The sequence below is a fragment of the Crinia signifera genome, chromosome 2 (genome assembly GCF_055691185.1).
Source record: "Crinia signifera chromosome 2, ASM5569118v1, whole genome shotgun sequence".
Taxonomy (NCBI): domain Eukaryota; kingdom Metazoa; phylum Chordata; class Amphibia; order Anura; family Myobatrachidae; genus Crinia; species Crinia signifera.
Window position 1 is genome coordinate 358,088,752 of NC_139218.1, and position 22,631 is coordinate 358,111,382.

The window sequence follows — 22,631 nt, forward strand, 5'->3', positions numbered from 1 at the left end:
GCGCCTGCCAGGTGATCTGTAAAACATGAACTGTTGAGGGGACCAAGGTTAAGAACCACTGCCCTATTGCATTGACAGCTGCTTGGGTAAGCTACTGTAATTTCCACACATGAAAAAACATACTGGTAGGATAACTGGCTGTTGACTAATGTGTACCCTCTTGTAGAGGTCGGCCAGTGTACATGCAGACACATACTAGGGTTATTGTTTTTTTCGGGAGCCAATTTACCTACCATTTTTAGGTTGGTGGTACCTTCAGCTCAGACATAATGAAGAATTGGGCCCATTTTCCATGTAGGTCATCAGTAATGCAGTATACTCCCTCCGAATCAATGTTATGTCAGCAGCACATAATCTGGATTCTGTTTACCTCTAGACACAATGCCGATAGATTGCTACTGTTAATACTGAAGGCATTCCACACAGATCTGTGCTTTGTCAAGCCTTCAGAGGTTTCCAATTACTTGGTTTAGGCATTTTTGCGTCCATTATACGTCTATATACTGTTAGCTGCTGTGTGCTATTTGTACTTTGTTTTTAGACTCTGGTAGGAATGATGGATTGAGTCTCTGGTGCGCTAATATAAACAACTCGCTATTGGGTCCTCAGGGAGGGTACAGTACGTTCTGAAGGGAACATCTGTCTTCCTGCAGTGTCTAAACTCGTTCAGCCGCTGGCAGTACCCACTGTATAATTACTCATCACACAGTGAGTGCTGCTGTCAACAGAAGCAACTGCATGCTTCATATCACTTCCACTAGGGGGCATGAGAGAACACAATAGTTATGCAGTCCGAAACATGCCTCCTATCATATTGGTGTGGACAGTGTTAGTAAATGTCTGCTGCTCCCAGTGGTGTAACTATAGAGGGTGCAACTGCTATGGGGCCCGGCCGCTGGGGTGAAAAAGTCGGTAATTCTGTACTTTCACGGCGCCAGCATGGCGCCGCGCGTCAGAGTCCCCTTGCGGGGCTCACTTCGCTCGCCCACGCTGCGGGCTTGGTGGCTCGCTACGCTCGCCACGCTAATTAAAATCAACTCCATGCCAACATGGATAGTGGAGGTATGAACTATCCATGTTGGCATGGCGTTAACTTAGTTTATTTTACTTAGTTAGTGGCGAGCGTAACCCGGAAGTACGTGCGGCTCCATGCTGGCGCCGTGAAAGTAAAGAAGTACCAAAAAGTCATGTCGACATTTTGACTGTCGACCATGCCTTTGTCGACTTACTGTAATGCTTGTGTCGACCTTCCAACCCTGTCGACCTATTTCAGGTGTCATCTTAAGCCCTGTCGACCTTCAGTAGTTAACCCAATGCATGTCAACCTAAATTGGGTCAACCCAATGGCCCATACACAATATTTTAAAGGGCAGGACTGTTGCATTAGGGCAGGGATGTTCATCCCTCCAGCTGTTGTTGAACTACACATCTCGGAATGCTTTGCTTCAGATTTAGCATGGCCAAATAGCAAAACTGTAGCAGTGCATGCTGGGATGTGTAGTTCAGCAACAGCTGGAGGTGCCAAAGGGTTCCCCCTCCATGCATTAGGGTCTACTAGTGATTATCTACAGTTACTTGTTACAGAAACACTTTGTGAATAACTGGTATTGTGATCATGGGCGGGATGCTATATAGCAGAAATGCGGTAAAAACCCCGTTTTCGGGGTTTCTACCGCATTTCTATATGCTATATGGCGCCTCCGCAGTGTCAGCGCTGCGGAGGGAATCGCCAGCTAAAGCTGGCGAATCCCTGCAGAAGCCTATGGGCTTCTTACCGCAGCGCTGTTTGAGGGATCCGTCACGGATCCCTCCCAGCGTGCCCTGCGGCCGGCGCCGGGGTCTGCGCATGCGCAGATGGACTCCCGGGTCACAGACCCGGAAGTCCAGTGCCGGGAAACCGCATCGCAAGGGACAGCTCTTACCGCAAGAGCTGTCCCTTGCATGAATAACGGCATATGTTATAGCATATGCCGTTATTAAAAATGCGATGTCCGGCGAAGGGGGGCCGCGGATGTTATAACATCCCGCCCTATGTCACACCAGGGCCGGTGCAAGGCACCGGAGCGCCCCCAGGCGAGCCGGGGTGGGGGCGCCCCGGTGCCGGGGGGAGGGAGGGAGGGGGGGGGTGGTACCTGTGTAAAGAAATTGCTGCCCCGGCGTCCCTGCAGTGCTGGTGCGGTCAGGGGTGTCCGTGCCGTAGGGGTACCTGCGGCGCAGTCATGTGTATAAAGCTGTCTGCGGCCGGCGGGGTCCCTGTAGTGAATAGCAAATAACCACGCGCATATCGCTAGTTATTTGCTATTCACTACAGGGACCCCGCCGGCCGCAGCCAGCTTTATACACATGACGGCGCCGCAGGTACCCCTACGGCACGGACACCTCTGACCGCCCCAGCACTGCAGGGACGCCGGGGCAGCAATTTTTTTATACAGTTCGCTGGGGGTGAGGGGCGAACTGCCGCCCTCCAAATGCATAGAGCTGCCTAGTGGTGGCGCCGGCCCTGTGTCACACACACACACACACACTGCCACTGACCTGTTCCTGGTGCTGAGCTCGGATCCCCAGCAGATGGATACACTGTTCCTGTCGCAAGTGCTCAATTTCCCCATCGTACTGCAGCTGTAACCGCTCCTTCAGAGCCTCTAGTTCGTCTTGCTGATGTTTCTCAAGTTTCTTCACTTCATTATCAAATTTAATTTCCAGCTCCTCCTTCTCTTTTTGTAATTTCTCGCACCTCGCTGTGTTAAAGGCTGGAACAACAACACAAAGACACATTAATGGAGGAAAATGGACTAAGTTCATAAAATTGACATTGCTACATGATCGGTGCAATGGGAGGAAACTGAATTATAAAGCAAACCATAGGCTAAATTTACTAGAAACCTATGGAGCCGGATTCCGATTGATGTGATTGATGGTGGAATTTAAGACAAAAGCACAGTATTAACTATAGATCATTTCAGACCTACCTGCTTTTTTGTTCTCCTCTCCAGGAGAATTCCAGAGAGGAGACGCTGCTGTGTTCTTTGGTAGGCGGGTGCTAATTCTGACGTAATCATGCTCCACCCCTATTCCCACCAAATGCTGTGATTTGCAAGTCTGTGTAGCGGGGGCACGGCTGAAATGTCTCAAAATAATGTGATCCTCATTGCCACGTCACAATTGTAGTTGCTTGTCTATCCATCCTGCCCAAATAATGGGTGGGCAGAATGTGAAAGATCTGCTCTTCCAGGGGTGCGGGAGACTCTCAAGAGTCTCCCGCAATTTCCAGATGAGTAGGCAAGTATGGATCATTTTGACCTTCTTTACAGAACCTGTACTTTCCAGCTACCCACCTGTCAGATGTAAATCTGGGGTTTCCTTGCTGTATTGCAGTGGTTACGTTTGGCAAATTAGGGGGATGAAATCCTACGTTGGAAATACAGCAATCCCAACAAACCCACTAATTTTGGCCTCAGGGGACTGCAGTTTTCATCAATAGAGATGTCGGGCCTGCATTATAGGAGCCTCCAGAGATTTATGGCCTGTAATACCCCTTTCATACCGGCCACCCAGCAATTACCCGGCATTTTTGAGTGCCGGGTCATTTTGCCGGTTGCACCACCCACAAATTACTGGGTTAAAGCTTTTTAACCTGGAACTTTGCTGAAAAACCCGTGTTTTTCTGTGGTGTGAAAGGGTCAACACAAGTTTTAAATCCTGGCACTCTGACCCTGGTCTTGACCGACCCTGGTCAGCAAATTCCCAGGTTGAAAAGTTTTAACCTAGTAATTTGCTTCTGTTGTGAAAGGGATATAATTTGTCATTAATAGGTCAGATATGTTTCTGAATAACGATTTGCAAATCCCAGGATGGGACAGAAAAATAATAATGTACAAACTAACAGTTACAAAAAAAAAAACAACAAAAAAAAAAACCCATCAACAACAAATACAAAGAACACATTGCAAAATAGACATAATGAGGTTATAGATGATACTGTATAACAATAGGTAATACAGGAAAGTGTAATCAGCACATGTAAGAAGAATAAGATGTTTACAATCTACCAATACATATACTCAAGGATTCGGAATGAAAATATCAGTTTACTGAAGAGGTCTATTTAAATCTACCTTTGTAATGAATAACAATGACTCAAGCTGTTGTGTTTTATACCTTTTCCACTGGCCTAAGAACCCAAAGTTTTTCCCAGGTCGACCCAGGACTTGTGTCAGTGGAAACGGCTACAAGGAAAAGATCCCGGGTCTAGTGACCCGGGATTTTTACCTGGGAATCGAGCATATTTTTTAGCAGGTTTAGCACAAGGGTTACGAGCTGTGGAAACGGGTTTTTGCACACGTGTACATCCAAACACCACTGATTGGTCCTCCCAGGGCTCTGGCTGGGAGAAAATTTTTAAGGACATCCATAGGTTTCGCTGGCGTTACCTGAGTAAGGTTCAGTGGAAACGGAGACAACCCGCGAGAAACCCGGGACTATGATGCTGTGGAAACAAGGTCATGGCAAAGTCGACCGAGCAAAATCCCAGTGGAAAAATGCCGGGTCTTCCGACCTGTCGACCTAACCCGTGACGACCTAATGCTGTGCCGACCTAAACCCATGTTGACATTGTCCCATGTCGACCTTGCCACCTGTCGACCTTCACCCATGTCGGCCTAGACACCTGTCGACCTTCCCACCTGTCGACCTGATGATTGTCAACCTAAGTGGTGTCGAAAATACGATCCACACCTGCTAAAAAGTATGGTATAAATGAGGCCTTAGTTTTATTCCATGGCTGTCACCTGCAACATGACTAAGAGGGGGGATGATGTGACCATGATGATATGGGGGATGACTGGACTGTGACAAAATCGAATATAATGAAACCATGATGATGGGACCATGACGAAAATACTGTTAGTATAATTATGATAATATGTGGGATGATGGGACCAGGATGATGTGGAGGATAACAGAACCATAATTATCTGAAGGATGATGGGACCATGATGATATACGAAAGATGGGACCATGATAAAAAGGAGGGATAATTTAATCATGATAATATGTGGGATTATCGGAACAGGATGATGTGGAGGATGAGGGACCATGATGATATGTGGGATAAATAAGGAAGATGATATGGGAGGGGAAGGGGGGGGGGGTGATTAGGATATAGGGCATTTCTGACATGAAAATTATGAAGCACATGACAAGCCCCACCCAATAAACAAACATTTGTAGGCCCTTTCAAAATGTTGCTATAGGTTCTACAAATGTCAACGTTTGAGAATACGTTGAGTATATATGTACTGTACTGTATGTATCTACCTTTTATTCTTCCACCAACTGTTACAGCTGTCTAGATCTGGGGTAGCCAACTCCAATCCTCGAGAGCTACCAACAGTTCATGTTTTAAAGCTCACCTCACCTCACAGGTGCGCAGGTGCACTCATTACTGACTAACACATTTTAAAAGATACACAGGTGATTCTGTGAGGAGACCAGGAAAATGTTAACTGTTGGTAGCTCTCGAGGACAGGAGTTGGGTACCACTGGTCTAATTTATTAGAAGCATAATCCTGCTGCAAATGTAAGCGAATGTCATGTGACAGAGGCAGGTTCACCAAGATAATCTGGGTTACAATAGTGCAGTGTGGAGAAAGTATCCAGGATCTCTGAAGGAATGTAAATAATAAGCAATTGGAATGGCTTTCATACCCCATGATGGAATTAGCACACAGGCATTTCTTAAATAAATGTTACTCTTGCGTATACAACACTATGCGAACCCTATTGGCCGAGATCCCGCTGCCATAAAGTGCGGCGGGTGTCATGCAAATTCAGCCAGGTGAGATCATTGTTGGCAATTGAATTTCCTCTTTAGTGTCTTATTTGATTATATTCTCCATTCAGTACTAAAATACATAGCCCAAGACCATTTAGTCTCCATATACAGACAGATATACGCAATGTAATACAGAGCCAGGACACTGTTCTGTGGTAGTCATATAAACAGAGGTAGTCGATGCCAGCAGCCGTCTGACCGTAATTGTGTCTAGAGTTGTACAAGACACCGAGAAGCAGATAGTTTTTGTTCGTGGCAACTGATAACAGACATATTTGGTCACCAAAGGTGCAATGTCAGGTAAAGTGCCGGTCACACAGCTCTTCCTAATTGTCCTGCTAATAATTGAATCAAGCAGTATATATTTTGAATTTTGTATATTTTTTTATGCACCCATTTGTACCCATTCGATCCTATTTGCAACCGGGACTCGCACTAATCATCAAATTTACAAAGTGATGAATTTGGCGGAATTACCATTTTTACGAATGGCAGACCTGGTCAACCTTTTGACTGTCGACCCTATTGTGTTGACTTATTGACTGTGGACCTACAGTATTCATTGTTAATCTATCATCCACCACCCTGGGCATTGACGGTTCTCGGAAGCCTGGTTCCCTCTCTGCTGAATATGCCAACTTCAGCTGTATTCTCTGTTTTGTGACCATACTATTTGTGTGTTCAGCAATAATCGCCTTTTATTTATGGATTGTACAAATAGAAAGAAAGTCTCTGTATATTATTACTTGATGTACTAGTATACATTGTATCTTATAATTAAATAGCAAATCCGTACAAGTTGCATGATTAATAATTCAAAGGCAAACAGTTGAAGACAATGTGCAAGGTCATGGATAACGGTTATCAGACTGCTGTAGGCGAAGGCAAAAACATAGACACAAAAATATATACATGAAAAACTCATTTTGACCTTTTCCATGTCAACCTTTTCCATTTCGACTTCATGCTTTTGTTGATCTTTTGACCATGTCGTCCTAATGCACATTGACCTATTTCATGTCCCGATGACCCATACCCAAACCAACAAAAGGGTAGTCCAGTTGGATCCTGGCCAGGTATAAGGGTGTTTGAAGTCCTGGTTGGCCCTCCTGTTGGTGTATGGTGGGAAGAACTTTGACCCAGATAGCTTGTTCTGGGCCTTCTATTGGGTGAATTTGGAGGATAACTGCACAAAGTGGTAACATTGTATCCCAGAAGGCCTACCAGTGGGTTGGAGGTCTGCTTGGACCTCCTGTTATTGGTCACTAGGCAGAACTTTGACCCAGTGAGTCTGTGCTGAGCGTTCCACTTGTTGGATTTGAATGAAAACTTTACAAAGTGATAACATTGGGTCCAAGGAGTAGGTGGGTCAACTAAAAGAACTGACATAAATGGAAGACAAAATATATTGTGTACACAAAAGCCTTGGAATATCGACATTGATGACAGAAGGAGAAATGTAACCCCATTTCGCAATGTAAAAGTGATGATAAAACTGCACAGAAAGCAAAGCTGGATATCAGGGCTACTGGCGACACTACAAAAACAAATACGACACTGGGCACCCACCCCATGAGGGAGTAGAATAGCTGCTAAGCTGTTAATTATTTTTAATAAGTTGACAGTTACATCCAACACATTGATAACTTAATAGATTGTCTGTGTCCATCATACAGTATCTAGATCTATTTCCCACAATAGTGATGGCACTCAGTCTTTGGAAAACAAGCAAAGTTCAGTCCAACATGGTCATTTATTACATTTTCGCCAGTGATTACTCACCCACTTCATCTCTGATTGTTGCAAGTTCAAGCGATAGTTCTCTTTCTTTCATAAGACCTGCTTCATTCTGTGGAGCACATGTGCACAGGATTGTTACAGTCACAAAGATGGGGGATGCAAATCAATACAATATACACATCCACAAACAAATATAACGTATCATAAATGTTTAATACATGTATCAATGAATTATATGATAATATTATCACCATCACACATTTACAAGATAAATGACTAAGATCCCTGTAAGGAAGGGACCCACAATGAACAATGAACAGAATGGCAACAATAGTGAATGGGTGCCTATGGATAACCTTATAATAGGTTTCCCACTTAGGTAGTATCATAAAAACACAATATGTTACAATGATAATTTATTAAAAGCAATAAAAAGTCACTTGGCTGTTGATATATAATTTCAGCTTCAAAGTAGTTGATGTTCATATCATACAAAACATTTGATATCACAAACCTGACGCGTTTTGTCTGCAAGAGATGCCATCAGGGGTAAATCTAAAACCATAGAATACATGGTTTGAGATATACAATACAACTTAAGGTACATATACGCAAACATATATTGGACAATCATAAATTTTTTGAAAAGTGAGAACATATAAATAAAAAGTCATAATAATAGTTTCTGGGTGGAATATTATAAATTTTTATTTATATGTTCCCACTTTTCAAAAAAAATTGAAGATTGTCCAATATATGTTTGTGTCTACGTACCTTAAGTTGTATTGTATATCTCAAACAATGTATTCTATGGTTTTAGATTTTTACTAAAACATGTTAAGTCCCCCCTCCCCCAGCTGAATTGCCCACCCATACAATACTCATATCTCCTCAGCAACTCTTTGAAAGGAGAATAAATCTTTCGCTCCTAAATCCTCTTGTCCTTAATTACTGCTAATTACTCTCTAAATGTGAAAGTTTATGTATAATGGTTTGCAAGAAAAATGTAGGCTTGTATGGAAGGAAAGATCCCGGTGGAATATGCATAGGAATATGAAATACAACATAATGGGCTCATGTGAATGGAGAACATATATATATAGATCATAATATATGTCACAGAGATAATTAATTTCCATAGGCAACATTATTCTATGTTTAATTTATCATTTATAAACTGAAAGTCATCACTGCTATTTGACATAAAGACTACATCCTCCAAAATCCGCTTCTTACCCCTTCAATGGTGCTAAATGTGTTCATTTGGTTAGAAGATGCTTTTAACACCAGTTTTTCGCTTCACTTAATTAGACTGCATAAGTCGGAATTTAAGAAATGCAAATGACCGGTTTTCTGTGCAAACACTGTGATAGTGTAACTACAAACAGGCACCAGCGACCAGGCAGAGGCGTACCTAGATATTCGTGGGCCCCATACCAAAGTTGGTAAGGGCCCCCTATTTAGCAACTGATGGTGATAAATGTATGTAAGCATATTACTTAGACAGCAAAGATGGGCCCCCTTCAGCTCTGGGCCCCGTAGCAGCTGCACCCCTTGAACCTATGGTAGTTATGCCCTTGCGACCAGGCATAGACATCTAAAAAGGAGGATATATCATTAGGATTAGGTAAAAACTCAGAACGGTCCGGACCCCAGAACGCCGGACCAGCTGATGATCGGCAATCCACCAGGGAAAATCAGTATATTAAAAATCCCCTGGGATTGGGGTAAAACATTGCAAGTGTTTGGGCCCCATAACTTTTGTAAACCAAAGAGAAAGCAGCCATGACGGCTCTGTTGGGGGTGCTGGTGGACTGGCACATTGCCAGGATTGACGTATCACATGAGTGGGGTAGAGAGGTGAGTGGGCGGTACAGGGGGGGCAGTTTAACCTTTACCAACCCACATCCCTGCAGCCTAACTTCCCCCATCCCACACTACCTAATGCTCCCCATAGGTCCTAATACTAACCCCAATCCAGGTACGTAACCTCTGGTATCATTAGGATTCTGAGCATCGGGATTCCACGGTCTTATGACTGTGGGAATTTTGGAGGGAGTGCTACACGGAGGTAGAGGTCAGGGACCTGCTGCACCCCATTTAATAATAGGGGCTCTCCATATAGCAGTACTAAATACCTCCCAACCATTGAGATTTTGGTGGGACAGATCAGATATGAGGGCATTGTCCCATTGGGCCTTATTCTAGTTCACTCTTTCTGACAAAATACTTCTTAGATGGACAAAACCATGTGCACTGCAGGTGGGGCAGATGTGACTTGTGCAGAGAGAATTCGATTTGGGTGGGGTTTTACTTCAAAGTGAGATCTATATTGCAGTGTAAAAATAAAGCAGCCAGTATTTACCCTGCACAGAAACAAAATAACTCACCCAAATCTAACTCTCTCTGCACATTTTATAGCTGCCCCCCTGCAGTGCACATGGTTTTGTCCATTTATTGCTGCTCTGCATAGCACAGCAGAACAACTTTGTACAGGGGCTGCACGCACCTGCCACTGATGTGTGTGGCAGTGAAATAGTGTTTTAGGGCAAGCGGGTCCAAAACAGACACAGGGCATCTGGCCACACCTTAATCATTATGAGGATACTCAATGTAGCAAAACAGCCCCAGGGCCCTGACCATACCCAGACTTATTATGCTAAATTTGCACTCTGGCTATGTCAGGAACGGCTTACCTATAGGTTATGATGCCCCTAAAAGTTTCTTACATTTGACATGATTGCAATGAAAATAAAATCAATCACTTTTATAGAGGGTTACCTACCCTCCCGGATTGGCCGAGAGGGTCCCGGAAATCAGGTCCCCCTCCCACCCCCACCCCGCCCCGGAAAGGTGGGCAAACCTCCCGGATTTTACCTGTGGGGGGCGGGGACCTGATATCGGCGTCATCAAGCCCTGCCCCTCCCGAAAATCCCGATATTTAGACACTGTGTCGCGGTATTTAAACAACAGGAGGTGGGTGGGCCTCACCTACCTCCTGTTGTTTAAATACCGCAACGCGGCGTCTAAATTCCAGGATTTTTGGGAGGGGCAGGGCTAAAATGACAGCCGAATTGGGGGCGGGGCTTGATGACGCCGATATCAGGCCCGACCCCTACAGTTCTGCAAACAGTCTCCTCTCCGGGCTTCTCCCGGCAACCATGCTTTAATGGAGTCCACAGATAAACTACAGGTAATTACTCCCACATTGTTCTACTACGATGCTGGCAGAGCATAATTACTTTTTTAAAAGGCCCAAAGCTTAAAAAAATACAAACCTAGTTTATTTATAGCGATTGTAGATTGCAGAGATAATGGAAGTGTCACGGCCGAAGATTCTGATGAGGTCGTGTGGTGCTCAGGGACTGAGGAGGAGGCAGTAGTAGGGTTAAAACGAGCAGGTTTAATAAAGGCTGTCATACAGGACTCAAATACTTCTTTGAGAACAACTGTAATAGGAATCAAAGTAAATGGCAAACGATAAATGTCCAGAAGACAATGAGGATGAATGTCCAGAAGACAATGAGGATGAATGTCCAGAAGACAATGATGAAGAAAATCCTGATGAAGAGATGAAAAGATGGTGGCAAATAGAGGATCCGGAACTGGAAGAAGATGGGAGGTGACTGCGGCTGGAGGTAGCTGAAGAGGAGGTCTTTGGGGAATCCAGGAGGAAGCACCCAAGGGTACCAGAGAGAAGCTGGCGACCAGCGTGACTGGAAAGGAGCACTGGATCTGAAGCCAAAGCGAGCTGACGGACACAGCAAGGACACAATGAGTCAGGAGCCTTCCAGGAAGTGCACGGCACAGAAGACTCTTTGCACTGACACTGAGTTACCTGGGCAGATCCTCTATATGCATAGAAGGCGGCTGCCATTGGCTATCACAGTGAAACAGGTGTGCAGCTCTGACCTGGCCCAATCCCCTGTTTGCCCTTAAGCAAGATGGCGGCGCTGGTCTCACGGCACCCATAGCCTAGAGTGAGACCACGCTGCAGACTTCCATGCTGCCCTCCAACACTGCCGGACCTTTGCCTGCCGCCTCACCTGACATGGAGGCCGACACACGCCAGCCGACTGCGGACACGGACGGGTGAGTACAGGACCCGCCGTGTACCGCCGCGGCGGCGCGTGACAGTACCCCCCCCTTTTCGGGTAACCTCAGGACATTTGCGCTTCTTGTGAGGATTCTTCTGAAAAAAGCGCTTAACGAGACTTGGGGCATGTAAATCAGCTTGATCCACCCAGGAGTTCTCCTCCGGTCCGAAACCAGCCCACTCCACCAGAAATTGATGTCGAGAGTTGCGATAACGAGAGTCTATGATTCGTCTGACCTCAAACTCAGCATCCTTCTCGGTATTGACCTTTGAGGGTCGGGGTACTTTCTTTTGGAAGATGCTTAATTTCAATGGTTTGAGAAGAGATATATGAAAAGAATTAGATACCTTCATAGAAGATGGAAGCTGCAATCTGTAGGACACCGGGTTGATGACTTGGGTGATGGGGAATGGACCAATAAAACGAGGGGCAAGTTTCATCGAGGGTACACGAAGTCGAAGATTGCGGGTAGACAGCCACACTCGATCCCCTACTTTAAATGGTGGAACTGCCTTTCTTCGCTTATCAGCTGCTTTCTTATATCTGGCAGAAGCTTGAAGAAGAGCTTTGTGAACTTCAGCCCATATCTTTTTGAAACGATGAAGAGACATGGAAGCTGCCGGAACCTCCGGAGACGGCAAACTTGAGAAATCAGGGGACCGTGGATGTTTGCCGTAGACTGTGAAGAAGGGTGTAGTACCTGAAGAGGAGTGATAAGAGTTGTTGTGTGCATACTCCGCCCAGGGTAATAGATCCTTCCATTCATCTTGAGAGGAGGACACAAAAAGTCGAATAAATGTCTCTAGGTCTTGGTTGACACGTTCGGTTTGCCCGTTAGTCTGAGGATGGAAGGCGGTGGAGAATTTTAATTTCACCTGAACGGCAGTACACAGAGCTCTCCAGAACTTGGCGACAAACTGCACACCCCTATCGGATATGATCTCTTTGGGCAACCCATGAAGCCTGAAGATGGTGGATATGAAGAGTTGGGCTAGTACTGGAGCCGAAGGTAATGATTTTAGGGGCACGAAGTGGGCCATTTTGGAAAATCGGTCGACTATCACCCAGATAACAGTGTAACCGCTAGAGGAGGGTAATTCAGAAATGAAGTCCATCGACAGATGAGTCCATGGTTCCGTTGGGATGGACAGTGGTAGCAAAGCCCCAGCTGGGGGAGTCCGAGACGTCTTGTGTTGGGCGCACTTGACACATGAAGATACAAAGTGTTTTACATCCTGTCGAATGGTTGGCCACCAATATGATCGTAGGAGAAATTGTAAAGTTTTTTGTACCCCGGAATGTCCAGCAAAGCGGGAGGCGTGGCCCCACGTCAACAGCTTCTTGCGTAAATTGGGCGGCACAAAGGACTTGCCTGCAGGTGGTGTAGGGTGAGGAGAGACATGAGCAAAAACGACAGGGTTCAGGATGGACTGTTTAAGTGGTTCAGAATCTGAGCTGGGATTGAAGGACCGAGACAAGGCATCAGCTTTATTGTTTAAAACACCTGGACGATACTTGATTTGGAAATTGAAGCGTTCGAAGAACATAGCCCAACGAGCCTGGCGTGAAGTGAGACATTGTGCTTGTCTTAAGAAAGAAAGATTTTTGTGGTCGGAAAAAACTGTGATCTGGTGACGAGCCCCCTCTAACAGATACCGCCACTCCTCGAAGGCTAACTTAACAGCGAGCAGCTCCTGTTCTCCAATAGGGTAGTTCTTTTCTGCCGGGAGAAATTTCTTGGAAAAGTATGCGCAAGGGTGAAGCTCTGCATCCTCTCCTTTTTGCGAAAGAACTGCTCCTACTCCGTCAGAAGAGGCGTCAACCTCCAGGATGAAGGGTCGGTTCACATCAGGTTGAAGAAGAATTGGAGCGGTGATAAACGCCTGTTTCAGTAGTTGGAAAGCCTTGGTAGCTGCGGGCGGCCATTGGGCAGGATTGGCCCCTTTTTGGGTAAGAGCCGTCAGAGGTGCTGCTATGGAGGAGAAATTGCGGATGAAGCGGCGGTAGTAGTTGGAAAAGCCGAGGAATCTTTGCAAACCTTTGAGAGTGGTTGGGGGTGTCCAATCTTGAATAGCGCGGACTTTTTCAGGATCCATCTCCAGCCCAGTACTTGAAAGAATATGACCCAGGAAGGGAATTGACGAGACTTCGAAGGCACACTTTTCGAGCTTACAGAAAAGCTGGTTCTGGCGAAGACGGCTTAACACCTCCCGAACGGTGTGCCGGTGAGTGCTGAGATTGGACGAGAAGATGAGGATGTCATCTAAATAGACAACAATGGAAATATATAACAAGTCCCGAAAGATGTCATTCACGAATTGCTGGAAAACGGCTGGAGCATTACACAGACCAAACGGCATAACGAGGTATTCATAATGTCCATCTCGGGTATTGAAGGCCGTTTTCCATTCGTCCCCCTGGCGGATACGGATCAGGTTGTATGCTCCCCTCAAGTCTAGTTTGGTGAAGACCGTGGCCCCCTTAACTCGGTCGAACAATTCAGTGATGAGGGGCAGCGGATAGCGATTTTTAACGGTGATGTCATTCAACCCCCGATAATCGATACACGGTCTCAGGCTGCCATCTTTCTTCTTGACGAAGAAGAAGCCTGCTCCTGCCGGAGAGGTGGATGGCCGGATAAATCCCTTCTCCAGATTCTCCTGGATGTATGCCGACATGGCCTCGGTCTCAGGCAACGATAAAGGGTACGTTCTTCCCCGTGGTGGTGTCTTGCCTGGAATGAGATCAATGGGACAATCCCATGGCCGGTGGGGCGGCAATGTATCGGCACCTCCTTTACTAAAGACATCTGAAAAAGACGAGTATGGTGCGGGTATGGTGGAGGCAGGAAGCTGGGGAGAAAATGCTTGAGGTTTGCTCAGAAGAATAGGAATAACAGGAGATAAGCAAGAAGAAAAGCAGTCCTTACTCCAGGCCTTAATCTCCATAGTTAGCCAGTCGACATGGGGGTTATGCTTGGTAAGCCACGGCATCCCTAGGACTACAGGGTGAGAGGACTGAGGGAGAACCAAAAACTCTAACTTCTCTTGGTGCAGGGCTCCAACTTGAAGATGGATCGGTACCGTCTGTGAGGTGACATGGCCACTGGAGATGTGGCTGCCATCGACGGCTGTCAGGACCAGAGGTTGTTCCAGTGGTTGGAGAGGTATGGAGAGTTGTGCAGCCATGTCGGCCGAGATGAAGTTCCCAGCCGCACCTGAGTCCAGTAGAGCTTGCATGGACGTTTGTCCCCGAGGAGTACTCAGGGTGACTGAGATGGTAGAGTCTATGGTGGAGGGAGCAGGCGATAACACTCCTAATCTAGCCTCCCTCGTGGAGATTAGGAGCGGTCGTTTCCCGGACGAAGAGGACAAGAGATCAGAAGATGAGAAGATGAAGCGCAGTACATACAGAGATTATCTCTGCGACGTCGGTTCTTTTCTTCGGGAGAGAGACGGGACCGATTTATTTGCATTGGTTCTTCTGTGGCAGAAGGAGTAGATGATCCAATCTTTACAGGAGAAGTAACCACAGAAGAAGAACGAGGTCGAAAACGTTCAGAACGAGTCCTTTCCAGTTGTCGCTCGTGAAGCCGCAGATCAACTTTATTGCACAAGGAGATTAGCGCTGTCAGAGTGGAAGGGGTGTCACGGGTAGCTAGTTCGTCCTTGAGACGGCTGGAAAGACCATTCCAGAACGCGGCGACGAGAGCCTCTTCATTCCACTCCAACTCCGATGCTAGTGTCTGGAACTGCACCACATATTGGCCCACCGATCTGCTACCTTGTCGAATTCTCAGAATCTCTGCAGCGGCTGATGACACTCGACCTGGTTCGTCAAAGATTCGTCGGAAGGAGGCAATGAAATCATCGTAGTTGTTTAGTAGAGGATCTGCTCTCTCCCACAGAGGCGAAACCCACTCTAGGGCAGATCCCGAGAGGAGGGAGACAATGTAGGCTACACGCGCCTTGTCAGTTGGAAAGTTGGAGGCTTGGAGAGTGAAGTGCACATCGCACTGATTCAAAAACCCGCGACATCCTTTAGGAGACCCATCGTACTTGCTGGGGGTCGGCAAATGTAACTGAGGGGGAATAATGGACCCGACTGGTGGCGTGGCGGAAACTCCTCCCGAGGATACTGAAGATGTTGCTGTAGCCGCTGGAGGGGTGGTTTGTGAGGAAGTCAGTGATTGTAAAAATTGCGCCACTTGCCGCTGTGAAGACTCCACTTTTTCCAGGCGGCCCATAATGCCTTGCAATACGTTTGCCAGAGATCCCTGATTTTCACCCGACTCCATCGGGTCAGTGCAAACTGTCACGGCCGAAGATTCTGATGAGGTCGTGTGGTGCTCAGGGACTGAGGAGGAGGCAGTAGTAGGGTTAAAACGAGCAGGTTTAATAAAGGCTGTCATACAGGACTCAAATACTTCTTTGAGAACAACTGTAATAGGAATCAAAGTAAATGGCAAACGATAAATGTCCAGAAGACAATGAGGATGAATGTCCAGAAGACAATGAGGATGAATGTCCAGAAGACAATGATGAAGAAAATCCTGATGAAGAGATGAAAAGATGGTGGCAAATAGAGGATCCGGAACTGGAAGAAGATGGGAGGTGACTGCGGCTGGAGGTAGCTGAAGAGGAGGTCTTTGGGGAATCCAGGAGGAAGCACCCAAGGGTACCAGAGAGAAGCTGGCGACCAGCGTGACTGGAAAGGAGCACTGGATCTGAAGCCAAAGCGAGCTGACGGACACAGCAAGGACACAATGAGTCAGGAGCCTTCCAGGAAGTGCACGGCACAGAAGACTCTTTGCACTGACACTGAGTTACCTGGGCAGATCCTCTATATGCATAGAAGGCGGCTGCCATTGGCTATCACAGTGAAACAGGTGTGCAGCTCTGACCTGGCCCAATCCCCTGTTTGCCCTTAAGCAAGATGGCGGCGCTGGTCTCACGGCACCCATAGCCTAGAGTGAGACCACGCTGCAGACTTCCATGCTGCCCTCCAACACTGCCGGACCTTTGCCTGCCGCCTCACCTGACATGGAGGCCGACACACGCCAGCCGACTGCGGACACGGACGGGTGAGTACAGGACCCGCCGTGTACCGCCGCGGCGGCGCGTGACAGGAAGCTCATCAGATAAAAGACACAGGAGGCATAAGATACCACTAATAGATAATCAACAGTGGAACCGAACACTCAAAAGCTAATAATGTCCCAAATGTGCTATTAGCAACAAACAGGCAAAGGACCACATTTTAAGCAACACGAAAACTTGCAGCCCATTAACTTAGCATTACACAAATTATAGGATGCTATTAGTGATGGAACTAGAAATTTTGCTCCTCCTGACAAAAAAAGTTTCTGGCACTATGTCGTTCCCCCACACACCCGCATTCTGATAATATAAACAGGGCTGTTTCATGCCAATTTGACTACCAGTACAAATAGTAAAAATACCAAAGAAAGTAAATTTAAACCAGTTTGCACATACCTATGGTATGCCGATTCCAAAACTTGCTGATACCAAAAAGGGTGTGTGGTCTCAATGCAAGGGTGTGGCCCTCTGCAAAGCGTGTAATGCCCATTAGACAGTATGCCACACACCGGAATGCCAATTACAGAATATGCCACACACCTTAATGCCATTTACACATTATGACACACACCAAAATACCCATTACACATTATGCCACACTGTAATGCCTATTGCACATTATGCCATACACCGTGTGATGCTCTAAAGAAAAAAAATGCTATAAAAACTCCATTATCAATGTTTTACCGCATTTTCATTTGCACTAAAGTCCCTCCGCTGGGGCACCACTGCAAAGAAAATTGCCAGCTTCTGCTGGCAATACCCTATAGAAGCCTATAGTCTACTCTACATGGCACCTTGTGGGGACCTATGAAGGATCTCTCCCAGTATGCCCTGCGGCCGTAGTCCAGGGATGGCGCCACATCCCAAAGGACAGCTGTTATCACAATAGCTGTCCTTTGCATTACTTTCGCATATGTAAGTGCATATGCGACTTGTATGGATGCGGTAGCCGGCGATGCGGGGTGTAGAGGGGCAGCAGATGTTAGAACATCCCGCCCTTTCTCTTCTCCTGTAAGTTCTGTCACACCAGCTAGGTGACATTTATACCCTTTCACATCGCACCTAATTACCAGGTACAAGCCGGTTTCTTCCCGGTTCGACCTGGTAATATAGTGCGATGTGAAATGGGTTACTGGGTCCCGCAAATGGGTAGCAACACGGCAATACGAACTGGTAAAAAAGAAGGGTTCTTACTGGTTCTTTGCCGTGTTGCTGTGCAGTGTGAATGGGTTAAACGAGTTAAGCGACCTGTTTCCTGTTCACACTATGGAGGAGGCAGCGCTTGGAGCAGCGCCAGCTCTATGCGCTGCCTCCTCCCCCGCTCCCGATGGTGCGCCAACGCTCCACCGCGCCCCCTGATGACATAAGTGAACCGGTGTGAACAGACTGCACATGCAGGGTCGCACTGTTAGAAGTCCAGGTGCAACCCTGCCTTTGCGGTCTGAAAGTGGCATAATAATAACATCAGTGAAAGTAATGTATGGGGTATAAGGTAATCTTTTCTTACAAGACCAAGCCCCTTGCAGTACGGACAATCACCAATTTATTTCTTTAAAAATCTGAAACTTGTACCTGGGACCAACCACTACCAACTTTCTAGTTTTGCCTACGGATATTGTAGTTTCTCCTGGTAACATATTTCTGTTGGCAGGTAATGGAATTATTTAGCTATTTCAAGAGTGCCATATAGTTTTATTTACCAAGCTCAGAATTTTCTAATAGAAATAATAATGTGCTTTAGTTTGTATCATTTAAGCACCAAACCTGGATTATAAATGGAAATCTCTGCAGTAAGATGTGAAAGAATGTAACAATCCCATGTAATAATAAAGAGAGCGCTGTTCCAGTAAGTGGCCTAAGGGTTTAGAGCAAGGTCTGAAGTAAACTGACTGAGAGATTTGCAGGAGACCATGGTAGAGATCCAGCGTCTGCTCCTTGTGACCTATGGCTAGGCCCTGATTCTCATTGGCTCGCGGTCAGGGGAGGTCTTGCAAATGTCTGTTAGTCTAGGAAGGCTTTTCCCCGGGACCTGGCTCTCCCTACTGGTAGAAATGCTCATGTTGCCCCTCACACTGGAGGGGACCATTAGTCCGCACAGAACCACAGCTGGCAGAATCAGTCCAGTTCTGTGAGTTAATACTTTTGAAAACAAACAGAATTTAAACATTTTTAGTTCCACATCACGGGGTATAATCAAATACTCAATGCACTGTTGAGGGGACCCGACCACATAAGTAATACCCGCCTGACTACGGTATGGTTTAAGTGTATAGAACAGGCTTGCCTACCCACCCGGAATTGCCGGGAGTCTCCCGAAAATCGGGCCCCCCGGGAAGGTGAGCAATCCTCCCGCATTGGCCGGCCAGCCCCGGCACCCACCCACCCCCCCACCCCTTCCCTGCAGCACAAAATTACATTTTTTTGCGGGTCCGCGGTGAGGGGTGGGGCTAAAATGACGCAAACTGCGTCATTTTGCGTCATTTTAGCCCCTCCCCCAATTCACGGACCTGTAAGTTACATTGTTTGACTTCATGGGGGCGGGGCTTGATGAAAAAAAAAAAAAGGCGGCAAGTATGGTATAGAAATGTACTAACCAGTTGTTAATGCAGAAACTCTCCTTCGGCGCGGTGATCGTGACAACTCTGACTATAGAGAATTCTTTGTTGGTCATCAGAGAGGTAAAAGGAATACAGGCAAAGTCTGCAATATTTAAAGACCTCAACTTGTAGCCGCTTTATTGAACTATTAACAAGGGGAAGGGGCACTCCCCGCAATGTGGATACACATAAATGTCAATCAATTGTGCACAGATAAAGCAAGTTATACATTTCACATATACTGTAATGTATATTCAATACACCAGATAAACCAGCAAAGTTAGACGCAGTAAAACAAAGATGAACTATTTCTATTCTAGCTAATAACATCTAACCATTGCAAGAAGGAAAACATATTACTGAGTTGTCCCAGTCTTGCCTGTGCCCAGGTTTAGCAACAAATCACCATCCCCCTGCCGAGTGTATTACCCACCCGACCTGACCGCCATGGAGGTGAGCAGCATCTCTAGTCCTCCCCCCTCACCTGGTGCCCCCCTCCGTCCCCGCCGTGGAGCGATGAGGTGGCGATGGCCTCACCAGGCAAAAGGCACCATTCGGTACTTGTGAGTTATCTGGGCGTCCGATTTTTTGATTGTATGCCTTAAGTTAAGGCATACAATCAGATGCGATGCGATACGATATCGCATCGCATGCGACCATCGGATGCGATGACCCGATTTTTCCATAGGAATCAATGTTAAAATGGACTGAGTCCATTTTAACATGGAATTCAATGGGAAAAAGGGGTCCTTTTCATACCCCTACTATCCAAGTGGGCATGGAGTTGGATATAAACCTGTGGCGAGCGTAGCGAGCCACCGAGCCCGAAGCGTGGCGAGCGAAGCGAGCCCCGCGAGGGGCCGGTATTCCGTGTCCATTTAGTCCATTTTAACATTGATTCCTATGGAAAAATCGGGTCATCGCATCGCATCGCATCCGATGGTCGCATGCGATGCGATGCGATGTCCCGATCCGACCCGATTTAAAAATCGGACGCCCGGATAACTCACAAGTACCCACCATTCTCCCCATGGAGCAACCCCCCCCCCCAGCAGCCCTGCCCTTAAGGGTATTTGGAGCTGGCAAGGATGTTAAGAAGCAGGTATGCAGTCCGGACGTGCACCCTGCCTGGGCTCCAAATAGCTGTGCACTGGGTAAGTCCAAAGGAGAGGTCCTCAGTCACTTTCAACGCGTTTCGAGCATCCAGTGCTCTTCTTCCTGGGCACAGGACTTACCCAGTGCAAAGCTATTTGGAGCCTGGGCAGAAATACCCAGAGGGCCCCACCCCAAGGTTTATACAATTGGTATTAAATATGTAGACCTATTCCTGGCATGATGTTAGCTACCTTCTTTGGAGTTATTAATATTGAGATGTATTACTGAGAAAGATAACAACCCACGTACTGGCAGGAGCATGAGAATCCTGTGACATCATCACTTTGCCAGCTTTCAACACATTGGCTCTGAATGATCACATGAGCTCAGTGTTACAGGAGGTTCTAAACACCAACAGCTAATTTAAATCATTTGGCAGGAGGTTCACTCAGATCACCAGACAGGAGACTTTTAAAAAATTTTGAACAGACCCATATAACTCATAGTTTCCTACCCTCCTGCATTCTGCAGGAGACTCCCTGAAAGAACAGCAATCTCCCTTTCTCCATCATTGGTCTAGCAATCTCCCTCATTTCACCTAGCCCACATTACACTGTTACATTTTTTTGGGGAAAAAGAATGAGAGACAGATACATTTACATTGAATCATCAGTGCCATTTCCCAGCACTTTACCAAGTATAGTAGCTCTTACTAACTGCTTTGGGGCTCATCTACATTTGGCTATAAAGCATTATAAAAGATTCCTCTCAAATGTAGCAGTACACACCCACGCTTCTAGGTGCCACGTTCACAGTCTCTTTCCAATATGTTGAGCTAGACACGCCCTTTAGGTGGAGCATGACACGCCCCCACAATGGGCCACTGTGCAAAATTCTACTACCAACTATAATCTCCCTGAAACTAGTTTTCAAAAGTAGGCAAGTATGATCTAACTTTACTCATGCTTTACAAAACTGCACGACAGGTACGATTTAGAAAATAACTAAAAAAAAAAAGCATTCATTCTTTTCTGTCACTAGGGGGAGCAATTCTCTTGTAAGGATACGATCACAAACCACAAAGAACTTTAAACCGTCTACTGTAGCTCTTTTATTCAGTCATTGTTTGCAGTCATGGATGAACAAAGACACATGTGTGAAATCTCTTCCATCATTAGAAACAAAAATGTCGAGGAAAAAAAATCGAATCAATATTTTAACGTCAGGCGGAAATTTCATACATTCTCCTAGAGGTCACAGTTCACAACTAGAATTGATCAGCACTAAATTCCCTGGAGACTGGTATAATGTATGTGACAGCATGGGATGCCATGCGCCAGGGGACTAATGCAGGGCCATAGTGGTCTAGTCACAAAAGCTCTAAACTGACAGCACTTACAGTAAATGTATACTACCGTATAACAGAATGGTAAATCATAATGCAAACCCTATGAATCTACTTAATGAGTCACATACTGTACCACAGAACAATGCACATACTGTTCCTGCACCAATTGTCATTAATTTAATGCTATGAGAAACCTCTGGTCTCCATGGTAATGTTTCCTCTGCAACACATTGTGCAATTCAGCCTCAGGTGGGACTGGGGGGGGGGGGTGTAAGAAGTGTTCCCAGTATTTAGAAAATCACATTGATTAAGGAGTGTAACCATCACCTAATAATCTGCACAGAGACAGATACAGTATACTGTACCATGGACACGCACTGGCTGTCATTCTATATTCATGTATTAACCTCAGCCCATTAGCATAAAGTTACTGTGTATCCTTAAAGTAACTTTTCTGCCAGTGATATAATGGTCCTTGGTCACATGCCCAAAGGAAATGTAAGGGTAAGGCAAGCAGGGCCATATGGAACATAAAATAGCAATTCATAATAATACAGATTAAACAGCAGTCCTGTTACCAGACAAAGCATCCTTTATTAGGTATGCAGCCGACGTTACCAATCTCAACATTTATAATGCCGACACTAGAATGTCAACCTTTTACTACAGTATACATGTATTATGTGTGTAACCACCGGTTGGGCTCTTCCTCTTACACACAGGCTCCAGCGCCAGACAATAAAGGAGACAGACATTAACCTCATCTTATCCCTGATATGGAGAAATAGGAAGGAAGTACCGTCTTGTCCACACAACAGC

General features: G+C 46.1%; 1 protein-coding gene across 3 annotated transcripts in view; it reads right to left on the reverse strand.

Moving 5' to 3' along the window:
• MTUS2 (microtubule associated scaffold protein 2) overlaps positions 1 to 22,631 on the reverse strand; it is a 443,851-nt gene that overhangs the window by 32,918 nt on the left and 388,302 nt on the right. For all 3 annotated transcript variants that reach the window (XM_083169852.1, XM_083169851.1, XM_083169853.1), the window contains exons 8-9: positions 7,616 to 7,682; positions 2,536 to 2,750 (exon numbers count right to left, since the gene is read on the reverse strand). In XM_083169852.1, coding sequence (XP_083025978.1) covers positions 2,536 to 2,750; positions 7,616 to 7,682 — 282 coding nt within the window. The remainder of the gene's footprint in view (positions 1 to 2,535; positions 2,751 to 7,615; positions 7,683 to 22,631) is intronic.